General features: G+C 35.1%; 1 protein-coding gene across 1 annotated transcript in view; it reads right to left on the bottom strand.

The window, feature by feature from the left end:
* The window catches only part of LOC144434912 (coiled-coil domain-containing protein 33-like), a 45,529-nt gene that overhangs the window by 3,534 nt on the left and 28,504 nt on the right, over window positions 1–13,491 (bottom strand). Inside the window, exons 13-18 of the mRNA XM_078123433.1 lie at window positions 3,100–3,317; window positions 2,323–2,591; window positions 1,558–1,646; window positions 921–1,110; window positions 474–565; window positions 132–218 (exon numbers count right to left, since the gene is read on the bottom strand). Of these exons, the coding sequence (XP_077979559.1) occupies window positions 132–218; window positions 474–565; window positions 921–1,110; window positions 1,558–1,646; window positions 2,323–2,591; window positions 3,100–3,317 (945 nt within the window). The remainder of the gene's footprint in view (window positions 1–131; window positions 219–473; window positions 566–920; window positions 1,111–1,557; window positions 1,647–2,322; window positions 2,592–3,099; window positions 3,318–13,491) is intronic.

Below are 13,491 nucleotides of genomic sequence, written 5' to 3'. Positions count from 1 at the left end.
TTTCTTGGATCTGTTGAATGTTGGTACTTAAAATAATTATGGAAGAGAACATATCTCAATCATTATGAAATTATCATTCCTCAATTAAACATGTAAAAATTTTAAACAAATGAAGATAATCTTTGTCATACCTGTTTTTCTAGTGACATAATCCGGCCCTCTGCCCTGTCCAACTTGGCATACAACTCCATTCTCTCAGCTTCATCTAGTGCAGTTGCCTATCCAAATATGGTAATGTGAAAATATTGGTAAGTATTCCAAATATGGCATTATGAAAATGCCACAAAGTATTGGAAACATCCAAATATGGTAGTAGCGTGAAAATACCAGTAAATATTGAACATGTCCAAATATGGTAGTGTAAACATATAATTAAATATTCAAAATGTATATGGCAGTTTTTTATAAATAGTGTTAATACATATGGTAGTGTAAAGAGAAGCTACAAGGTGGATGTAGTAAGTTCTACTTACCTTAGACTGTGGGTTTTGTTTCATAAATTCTATTTCTGCCCTAAGTCTGGCATTCTCTGTACTCAATGCGGCATAGGCTTCAGACTTCTTATCTGATGATGTACAATAACAGATAAATAGGAATTAATGGTTAAATCTATTGACAAGTGGTTTATAACCAATGAGAATATTGTCAACTGAGATTATACATTTGATTGAAAATCTATTCTCAAAATTATTGGATGCAAATTAATCTTATGTTCATTTTACAATAAATTTGTTAACAGACAAACAGGTTGGCCAAATTGAAAACACATATACACACTTACATCCTTCAAACACAAGAACGACAGACAGACAGACCGACAGACAGACAGACACACAATTCATGTACAATAGAAAAAAAATTGGTCAAATTTGGGGAAAACATCATTCAAAACGACTGATTGTAAAAGAAATAGCACATACCTGCCATCTGCCCATTTTTAATTTTTTCATTCAAAACTTTTTCCAGTTTTTCAATGACATTTTCTTGTTCTTTAATAGTTTCTTCCAGTTTTTTCACTTTTTCTTGTTTACTTTGTAGTTTTTGTAACATTGCTGATTGTGCTAGATGTGCATCTTGTAGTTTCAAATATTCTTTCTCTTTATCATTTTTCTGTCAACCAAAAAAGACCACAATAGCATATTTAAATTAAATCCCGAAATGTTTGCATTTAGATCTATCTGTGAAAGTGTATTCTGGAAAACAGAACATATAGCTTTACAAAGAAACACTTCTCTCTTTATAACATTCTTACAATACAACTACAGTGCGCATATGAAAACCATTCACACAACTGACTAGTTTTTGATACAGTGTAAGTTTGGATGCCAACATGATGTCTAAGGAGGTATAAATCGTAATAATACCTTATAGGACCTAGACTACTTGCTGGCTCTATGAACATCTACATGTTAGATGAAGAATACTTCATCTCAATACTTGCTGTCTGTTTTTATTGCAAGTCCTCCAATAGTGAGATAATAGTGTGAAGTGTATAAAGTATGAATATAATGTCATGCTCTATTGATAGTCATTCTAATCACTATTTTTTTTACAAACCTTGATAATTTCATTTTGTAATCTTTGTAGTTTGTCTTTGTAATGAGTTGTCTCTCCAGATTGGTTCATTAATTGTCTTCTCAAAAGTACTGTAGGAATAAAACAAAAATACATCATATTAATATAGAGCACACTCACTCTCTGATCACATCAATGTCAATAAAAAATGATAACATTTATCATGTAAATGTATCCAAACCTTCACTTGAGTGATGTCACACAGGACATATCAAAACCCCCATTTATATACAAATGTTTTTCTGGTGAACTATTTTGTCTCTATTCAAAAAGATTTCTTCCAACCATTCTATGCTCACAATTTTCATAAGGTACCTACATGCATATATACAATACTGTACATTGATGTACATAGGTGAGCTGTATGAGTGTGACCTGCCATAGGATTTGTCCTCTAACTGTGACCTGCCATAGGATTTGTCCTCTAACTGTGACCTGCCATAGGATTTGTCCTCTAACTGTGACCTGCCATAGGATTTGTCCTCTAACTGTGACCTGCCATAGGATTTGTCCTCTAACTGTGACCTGCCATAGGATTTGTCCTCTAACTGTGACCTGCCATAGGATTTGTCCTCTAACTCTACAATGCTTTTAAGTGTATTTAATATTCATCATCAACATATAAATGCCAACTGATGATCTCTCACTGTGTCATATTCTAGGCCTATACACATCTGCCAATCTCATCAGAACATGACAACTTTTTGCCAAATCCAAATATAAGATAAATGACTGAGTGTGACTTACAGAATCTTTCCATAATTTCAGCCCTACTAAGTGCCTCGATATCAGCTGCATATAACATGGCTCTAGTGGAGTCATCATGCATATGAAGCTGTCTTCTTAGCTGACTGTTTTCTCCTTCAAGTCTGGCAATCTCTTCCCTTAGTCGTAGGATATCTTTGCCCATTTTTTTCATGGCATCTCTGTAGTTGTCTAGTTCTTTCATTTGGTAGTCAAGTAGTGACATGGCGTGTTCTTCTGAGTAAGGTGGTTTGGGTATTGGTACAAATTGACTGTAAATCAATGGATATGACATTCTAAGTATTTGTTATAGAAAGAATGAACTGTAAAAACTACTTTCACATCAATAACAATCATTAATCCACCTTTATTGACTTAATAAAAAAAGGTGCGATTTTTGTCAAAAGATGGGGGGGGGGAGATAGAGAGATAGATAGAGATAGAGAGAGAGACGAGAGAGAGATAGAGATAGAGAGAGAGACATAGAGAGAGGCAGACACAGACAGACAGACAGACAGACAGACAGACAGACAGACAGAAACTGGGACTGAAAAGGGGGAGAAGACACACACAGATACAGATACAGACACAGAGAGAAGAGTGAAATGACAGAGAAATAAAGAAGATGAAAGAGACATACAGACAGAGATGGCCCCATCACCCTTTGACATTAAGTGCTCCCCTTTTATTTTCTACACCGGTAACTAAACAGTCTAGAGAAGTATTCCTACTACAGGCATACAGATACACATAATGATAGAATTAGCCTTGGTTACTCACGTTGTGTCTTCACGTACTGGTGCTGCTGGGGGTTGGGTAAAAGCATTTGTGGGTCGATGTGGAGGTAACCTTGTTGGTATCAGATCCCCTCTCTTGTTACTGGGAGGAGGTGTGTTTTCTGCTGGATATCGTCTGGGACTATGAGCCACTATGTATTGGTATTCAGGTAATACATTCTCAAGTGCATCATGGGGTGGTAACTTGCCATCTTCAATTGGCTACAAATGAAGTAAATCAAATTGCATACTGATTAGCTAATTTGCATATAACACAAATATTGAGTAATAGGTTTTACACTTGGCTTTACGATAGACATTAGACGTTTAGATTTATAGCATTATGATTAGTTTTTAAATTGATGAATCATACTATTCAATGGTAAAACATCAAGATAAGCTAAGTGCAATTTTCATAAATTTCTCGCGCATTGTTTTCTGCTAGATATTGCCCTTTGTTTAATTCACAACAAAATCAAATATGGCCGCTAGCAGTGTTGCCTTTATATACAAGTCAACTTGGGTAGAAGTGGTAATGCTAGTTTACAGCAACACTGTGTAGTAGGAGTGTCTTTTGCATACTCATTGTGTATTTTTTACTATTGGATATAATGAAAGCCTGTAAACAAGACATAAATAATGATGGGAAGCCGTATAAAGCCATATTAATGTTATGCAGACATGTTTTAAAGCAAAACTGAATGACAAGACACGTATCTCCAAATGTATGAACAACCATGCACTACATATCATCCAGGAAATAGACCAATATTAAAACGTAGAAGTGGAAATTAAACATACAACACACAGATCAATAAATCATTATGTTTGAACTGTTCTGAACGAAGACAGCTGTACTGGGTGCCATTCATGCAAGTCACAATCATTTTTGTGCTCTTAAGGAATGAGCACCTCTTGGAGGAACATTCCACAGTTGCCCCACTGAGGCCATGGGGTTTGAACAACTGTAGTTACAATAATTGGGTCCTTCATGAAAACAAGTTTCTGATAACAACTCGGCAACTTTTCCTTCTACAAAAGGAATCTAGTAGACATAACGTTTAAAATAAATGACTACTAAAAATACCAAATTTTGAACACACTGGATAACATTTCCCACTACCTCTGATATGTTGTGCTATACTCACAAATCACAATAAATGACTACTAAAAATTGAACACATTGGATAACATTTCCCACTATCTCTGATATGTTGTGCTACACTCATAAATCACAATACTAGTAAATGACTACTAAAAAATACTAAATTTTGAACACATTGGATATCATTTCCCACTATATATGTACTACACTCATAAATCAAAATAAATTCTGTTTTGATTAAATTCAAGGGATTTATTAAAGCTATTTCACAATTTATGATACATTGACCTTTGAACTGACCAACAGACATCACATAGGCATTAGTTACAGGTTATCTTGACTGCTCATAAAATATCTACAAATAGTCAAATCATTGCAGCTAACTATTGATTATTTTGCTGACATTACACACACACTCCTTTTTCCTGCTTTAGGATGGTTTATAAAGTTGTCTGATTCTATTGCCATAAAACTGACTAGACACCCTACCAAGATTCTAATAACCTATATCATCAACAATACATTCATTATTATTATACCTGACATAATCACTGTCAAAAACATTACATTTTGTGATATACAGTATACAATGCTTTTATCACAATTATGTATGCAAATATATGTTCCTATTAAGTATGCAAATATACAGACCTCATGTCAAGTTCTGTAATAACTACAGTATTCACAATCATTGCATGTAATAACCATAATTGTAGCAATAAATGCAAAAAATTCAAGATTAAAAATACATTGTGTATAATAATTACACAATAGATATGTATGTGTCAAATATTTGAATACTGGGTACTGGTAACTATTGGTGATGTCTTTGTATCTTTGCACAATATGATTATTTCTATTGTACTTTCTGTTGATCTATGTCTTATTGTGTGTCTAAGTTCCCTCAAGCTACATCCCATAATCATAATAAAGTTGGCAATATGTGTTGTTTACATAATTTTATTTTTGAACTGAGATTCAAACTAGTCATATAGAATTTGAAATTAAGATGTACACTGACTATCTAACTATCACCACTTGTCATCAAATTTAAACTGTATCAAAATTGACAAGGAAAAGTATCTAAATAGTGGCAGTAAACAGCTTTCTGAAGAGTTTTTGATTTTCTATCATTCAATTAGTATTTGGTAAATCAGAGTTTGAGTTACTGATAGACTGTCAACAGTCGCTGATGCCTTTTTTGCTATGCTTCATCTAAAACAAAGTTTTGTTGCCTCGCTTCGTAGCACTGAATACTATTGCGTACTGATAGGAAACTGTGAGTGCCATAGGCATGGACTCTTGTGTCTCCGCGCCGGCACTTGTTGTGATGTTGCTAAATAATCAGTACATCAGTACGCGGTAACAGTATTTCTCTGGATCAGAGCGAGGCGACGACTTTAGTTTTAGATAAAACGTAGGAAAAAAGGCACGAATGACCGTTGATAGTGAGTGAGACTGAATATAATGCTTCTGACAGAATACTAAGTATGTGAAAGAAGAAAGTAATGACAAATATTCCCTTTACAGATACAATTTAAAAACACCTTGACTCAACTCTGCACTGAGAAAGATATACCGACACGTAAAACTGCAACTACATGTATCATGCAATTAGCATTTCATTGCCAGTAGAATTACAACCATCATACAATCAGCATTTCATTGCCAGTAGAATTACAACGGTTGAACCGTCATACAATCAGCATTTCATTGCCAGTAGAAGTACAACTGTCATACAATCAGCATTTCATTGCCAGTAGAATTACAATCGTCATACAATTAGCATTTCATCGCCAGTAGAAGTACAACTGTCATACAATCAGCATTTCATTGCCAGTAGAATTACAATCGTCATACAATCAGCATTTCATCGCCAGTAGAAGTACAACCGTCATACAATCAGCATTTCATCGCCAGTAGAAGTACAACCGTCATACAATCAGCATTTCATCGCCAGTAGAAGTACAACCGTCATACAATCAGCATTTCATTGCCAGTAGAAGTACAATCGTCATACAATCAGCATTTCATCGCCAGTAGAAGTACAACCGTCATACAATCAGCATTTCATTGCCAGTAGAATTACAACCGTCATACAATCAGCATTTCATTGCCAGTAGAAGTACAACCGTCATACAATCAGCATTTCATCGCCAGTAGAAGTACAACCGTCATACAATCAGCATTTCATTGCCAGTAGAAGTACAATCGTCATACAATCAGCATTTCATCGCCAGTAGAAGTACAACCGTCATACAATCAGCATTTCATCGCCAGTAGAAGTACAACCGTCATACAATCAGCATTTCATCGCCAGTAGAAGTACAACCGTCATACAATCAGCATTTCATCGCCAGTAGAAGTACAACCGTCATACAATCAGCATTTCATTGCCAGTAGAAGTACAACCGTCATACAATCAGCATTTCATCGCCAGTAGAAGTACAACCGTCATACAATCAGCATTTCATCGCCAGTAGAAGTACAACCGTCATACAATCAGCATTTCATCGCCAGTAGAAGTACAACCGTCATACAATCAGCATTTCATTGCCAGTAGAATTACAATCGTCATACAATCAGCATTTCATCGCCAGTAGAAGTACAACCGTCATACAATCAGCATTTCATTGCCAGTAGAAGTACAACCGTCATACAATCAGCATTTCATTGCCAGTGGGAATTACAACCGTCATACAATCAGCATTTCATCGCCAGTAGAAGTACAACCGTCATACAATCAGCATTTCATTGCCAGTAGAAGTACAATCGTCATACAATCAGCATTTCATTGCCAGTAGAAGTACAACTGTCATACAATCAGCATTTCATTGCCAGTAGAATTACAACTGTCATACAATCAGCATTTCATTGCCAGTAGAATTACAATCGTCATACAATCAGCATTTCATTGCCAGTAGAAGTACAACTGTCATACAATCAGCATTTCATTGCCAGTAGAAGTACAACTGTCATACAATCAGCATTTCATTGCCAGTAGAAGTACAACTGTCATACAATCAGCATTTCATTGCCAGTAGAAGTACAACCGTCATACAATCAGCATTTCATTGCCAGTAGAAGTACAACTGTCATACAATCAGCATTTCATTGCCAGTAGAAGTACAACTGTCATACAATCAGCATTTCATTGCCAGTAGAATTACAACTGTCATACAATCAGCATTTCATTGCCAGTAGAAGTACAACTGTCATACAATCAGCATTTCATTGCCAGTAGAAGTACAACCGTCATACAATCAGCATTTCATTGCCAGTAGAATTACAACCGTCATACAATCAGCATTTCATTGCCAGTAGAAGTACAACCGTCATACAATCAGCATTTCATTGCCAATAGAATTACAATCGTCATACAATCAGCATTTCATTGCCAGTAGAAGTACAACCGTCATACAATCAGCATTTCATTGCCAGTAGAAGTACAACCGTCATACAATCAGCATTTCATTGCCAGTAGAAGTACAACTGTCATACAATCAGCATTTCATTGCCAGTAGAAGTACAACCGTCATACAATCAGCATTTCATTGCCAGTAGAATTACAATCGTCATACAATCAGCATTTCATCGCCAGTAGAAGTACAACCGTCATACAATCAGCATTTCATTGCCAGTAGAAGTACAACCGTCATACAATCAGCATTTCATTGCCAGTGGGAATTACAACCGTCATACAATCAGCATTTCATCGCCAGTAGAAGTACAACCGTCATACAATCAGCATTTCATTGCCAGTAGAAGTACAATCGTCATACAATCAGCATTTCATTGCCAGTAGAAGTACAACTGTCATACAATCAGCATTTCATTGCCAGTAGAATTACAACTGTCATACAATCAGCATTTCATTGCCAGTAGAATTACAATCGTCATACAATCAGCATTTCATTGCCAGTAGAAGTACAACTGTCATACAATCAGCATTTCATTGCCAGTAGAAGTACAACTGTCATACAATCAGCATTTCATTGCCAGTAGAAGTACAACTGTCATACAATCAGCATTTCATTGCCAGTAGAAGTACAACCGTCATACAATCAGCATTTCATTGCCAGTAGAAGTACAACTGTCATACAATCAGCATTTCATTGCCAGTAGAAGTACAACTGTCATACAATCAGCATTTCATTGCCAGTAGAATTACAACTGTCATACAATCAGCATTTCATTGCCAGTAGAAGTACAACCGTCATACAATCAGCATTTCATTGCCAGTAGAATTACAACTGTCATACAATCAGCATTTCATTGCCAGTAGAATTACAACTGTCATACAATCAGCATTTCATTGCCAGTAGAAGTACAACTGTCATACAATCAGCATTTCATTGCCAGTAGAAGTACAACCGTCATACAATCAGCATTTCATTGCCAGTAGAATTACAACCGTCATACAATCAGCATTTCATTGCCAGTAGAAGTACAACCGTCATACAATCAGCATTTCATTGCCAGTAGAAGTACAACTGTCATACAATCAGCATTTCATTGCCAGTAGAAGTACAACCGTCATACAATCAGCATTTCATTGCCAGTAGAAGTACAACCGTCATACAATCAGCATTTCATCGCCAGTAGAAGTACAACTGTCATACAATCAGCATTTCATTGCCAGTAGAAGTACAATCGTCATACAATCAGCATTTCATCGCCAGTAGAAGTACAACCGTCATACAATCAGCATTTCATTGCCAGTAGAAGTACAACTGTCATACAATCAGCATTTCATTGCCAGTAGAATTACAACTGTCATACAATCAGCATTTCATTGCCAATGGGAATTTAGCAGAATGAAAATAAAGAAAGCCTAAGACTATTTTTCTCCCTTTTTTTTTACTGCCGTGTAACAATATCCTTTCTTTAAGAAGTACTACACATAAATGTCCCAGGGCTTTATTAGAGCACAACATAAGACTTGAGAACTGCTTTGATATGAATTACAATAGAATGAATATCTCCTTCATACAAGTAGTAAGTCTGAAGGCATAGTAACAACTTATTGCAGAACAGTCTTACTGTCATGAATCTCCATAGACAAGGTATCGAACAAGGAGCCTGTCGACAGGTAAATTAACAAAACGATTGCAGAATGTTATTAACCAGTACAAAGCTTTTTAGACAAACTATCAAAGAAATCCAAGCCTGTCTGTGGGCAACACGTACAAAAACTACAGAAAAACTACCTAAATGTCATGACACCTGTTGGCAAGCTATCAAACAAGAAGTCCACCTTTCAACATATTTTATTGTATTTTCACTTACAGTCAAGTAGCAACACATGCATTGTGTGTTATGAAATAAAATATTCTGTATTTCCATTAGGAAAGTTTGAATCTGTAGGCAATATTACGTAGTTGAGTTAGGACAACATACAATGTTGTACATCACCTATATGTATTATTTTTTGGACTAGTAACAGTCAGCAATTTGTCAAGAGTAGAGAGAGTAAACATACACGTGATTGTTATTAACCACAAATTCTAGGTCAAGTCATGTCAGTCTTTCAAGTAACCAATAAAATATTAAATATCAAAACATAAATTATTGAATTAACCCAAGTGTTTATCATATTCTATGCATTATTAAAAGGTCATAGACAAGAAATGAAATTGAAAAAAAAAAGATAAGATTTATTTGGAACGACAATTTTTTTTTTGTAGATGAGGCAGTCAGATTAATTTTATGTACTTGCTGTATTATCATATACATATTGTGTGAGATTTTTGAAAATAATATCAAGTAAGATATTCATTTATGGTATATTGGTTGTAGGTCCATACATGTTAACAAAGGTGGTCAAAACATTAACAGTATAGTGCTGGATCTAGCACTTCAAAATGACATAATACAAAGTAGGGTTGGATCTAGCAGTTTGCCCCTGCAACTCTTTGTTTTTGACCCTTTGCATTCCATGTGAGTGTTTGATTTAAAAACTGAAACACTGAAAAGTCAAATTTCAAGAACACATATAGAATTTGAGATTATGGTGAATTTTGACACCACAAACCTGAACACTTGCTGACAACAGTCTGTGCACAGCTGTGACATGGATCAACACTACATACTATGATTTCTGTTCAAATACAACTTGTACTTTCCTATAACACGGATCAAGACTAGATATACATACTATGATTTCTGTTCAAATACAACTTGTACTTTCCTATAACGTGGATCAACACTAGATATACATACTATGATTTCTGTTCAAATACAACTTGTACTTTCCTATAACGTGGATCAACACTAGATATACATACTATGATTTCTGTTCAAATACAACTTGTACTTTCCTATAACGTGGATCAACACTAGATATACATACTATGATTTCTGTTCAAATACAACTTGTACTTTCCTATAACGTGGATCAACACTAGATATACATACTATGATTTCTGTTCAAATACAACTTGTACTTTCCTATAACGTGGATCAACACTAGATATACATACTATGATTTCTGTTCAAATACAACTTGTACTTTCCTATAACGTGGATCAGCACTAGATATACATACTATGATTTCTGTTCAAATACAACTTATACTTTCCTATAACGTGGAACTATAAACTCCACTGATTTCATTTCCTTACCAATAATAATTCAATTACTGAGACTGATTTACAATTCTTTCATTCCTGTTGAGTGTTCTATTGATTTCATTTATGCCTTTGAATTACAATTGATTGCCTACATTCACATCTGAATGCCATTTTTACAACTTACAGTGTTCTACAATCTGGATGTACATTTTATGAGTGTCCGTGAATGAACAGGTAAAACCTACCTGAGTCCCCCTCCCTCCCACCACCACCACCCATTTACTGAGTTCCTCTTGATATGTAATACAACACACTGAAATCTACATATATGTGGGTTTCACCTTATTTCTCCTGTTCTCTTATACTGTTCTAAAGCCATTTCCCCTATTCTGTTCTAAAGCCATTTAATACTAAAATACAATTAAATACAAACCAACAGATGTTACTTATAATTCTCTATCTCAATACACATGAATGTTTGTAACTAGTAGAAATCAATCTATAAATAAATAATCTTTATTTATACTGGATAGTTCTTTAAGTATATAAACACTTATCTCCCAAGAAGTCCAGTAAGGGTTATCCCTTATTGGATGTCAGTGTCTACACAACATGGTACATGTACAAAATGTATTCATAAACATACACACAGCGATACTAGTATATACACATGTATGTATACACATAACTCAATAATGCAAAGTGCTTATAATACAAAGACAGTACAGAATGTATAATTGTAAAACACTTTACGCACAGCATGGGGAATGCCTATTAGTTATGGTATCAATACCTCTCAATATCTAGTGACAGCCTAGACAAGAGTTCTATTAGTAATTAATATTATAGGTACAAGTCACTAATGAATAAATGGAATGATTTCTAGGCTTATTACATCAATCATGATATTGAGATGACAGTTCAGACCATGGAGGTAGAATGATTCTGACATTCACACTAAGACTAACATACAGAGTGTGTCATTTTTTGCTAAATTAATACAAACAGAACAAATATTATTTCTTGGGAATACATTACTGTAAACCTGGATATTTTCAACATGAGAATGTTTAGCAATCTTACAGTCTTCAACTATTTCCCAAAGACTAACTTTAATACTGAGTCTGGTAGATTGTGTTTATGTACAAAATTATTACTTATATTACGACTTTCGGTTCTCCGTCAAATACACACAATTAGTTGGTGGATATTTTCAGGTTTACAATATGTACAGAGGCATGTCAGACAAGTGATAATTTGGACATAGTATTATTTAGCATGTAAAGATATTCAACTGACATGCCTAAAACCATGGATGTATGTATCTCCCCATATACATCCATGCCAAAACAGGGAAAAATACCCTATAATTCCATGTCTCGTTAAAATAAACTTCACTTGATTTCTGACTTCTTATAATACTGGGACAGGTTCAAAACATACAATGTCCTATCATGGAGGTGCCTCCTTTTATACATCCATAGTCCTGCTATAGCATTAGCACTGAATTTATCCATGGACTGTTATTATATCTATTTTGACCTTGTTGATAAACTGTTGGTTACCATTCACAGTCGGACTTTTACACCATGAGTTGACTTTACAACTATTAGACCTTACCAACAAAGAATGCAATGGCTGCCAAGGACCTATACTACTGTGTCACTGCATGACAAATAAAACACCTATACAGACATACAGTTAGAGTGAAATGTTAATAGCATACCTGTACTCCACAGTGTTGACTTAGCTACTAATTGTAAGATATCAATATCAAACTTTGTCAACTTTGAAACACTTTAGTTTAAGTACCTACATCAATCAGCCAAAACTAATTTGTGATGTATCTATTTCTGTATACTTTCACAGTAGAAGACTGGCACAGAGACATGGCTGAAGTAGAGTGAAGTGTTGAATAGGTGTCTGATGGTAAAGCTACACCATTACACGGTCAATGTTAGAAACCTTATCAGATACAAATACTTACTGAAGATGTGTACGGTCTGTAGTAGGCTACAGACATGACTGGTTGTAGATAACTCTGATTACAAACCAAACTATCGGTAGCGGTTACAAATATTCAGATTGCGTGTCAGTCTATCGGTGGCAGTATTTATGCAGGATTATGGCTTCACAAAATGTTAGCCACTGGTTAACTCCTATTGTTATGCAAATGACACGGATATGCAAATAGCACTGATTTGTTTACCTAGCAACCTATGAATCCCAACAGCAGGGTCAAATTACAAACTCTAGTCTGACCTTTGAACTCACTGGTAATTGAATATAAGAAATTTGCATAACAGTGTGTTGTTGATGTACTTCAGCCTGTCATGCCTGTGGACTAAGTAATAAAACCATGTGACAAAGGCTACTAGACAAGGTGTAAGCTTTCAACTGTGAAGACATAATAATAGGCCTTTGTTATGCCTGTCAGTTGTACGTACTACACTACTGTGTTTCTAGTGAGCTGTACACTGTCGATGATACACTGGTTTAGGATTATAGCATAGTCACTTGGAATGGATGATCTAAAAAGCCCAATTAGGTTTGTTGTAAACAATATCCAACTGATTTTGAAGAATACATTCATGCCACAATATAAATGGCTTTTCAGAACTTTCTCTAGGTGTCTATGTGTTTGTTGTAAACACCTGCCACTATGCAGTGAACTAGTCAGTATTAAATGCAATAACAACCCTGCCTTCATGGACAAATT

This window comes from Glandiceps talaboti, chromosome 5 (assembly GCF_964340395.1).
Source record: "Glandiceps talaboti chromosome 5, keGlaTala1.1, whole genome shotgun sequence".
Taxonomy (NCBI): Eukaryota; Metazoa; Hemichordata; class Enteropneusta; family Spengelidae; genus Glandiceps; species Glandiceps talaboti.
This window is presented reverse-complemented; position numbering and strand designations above follow the sequence as displayed.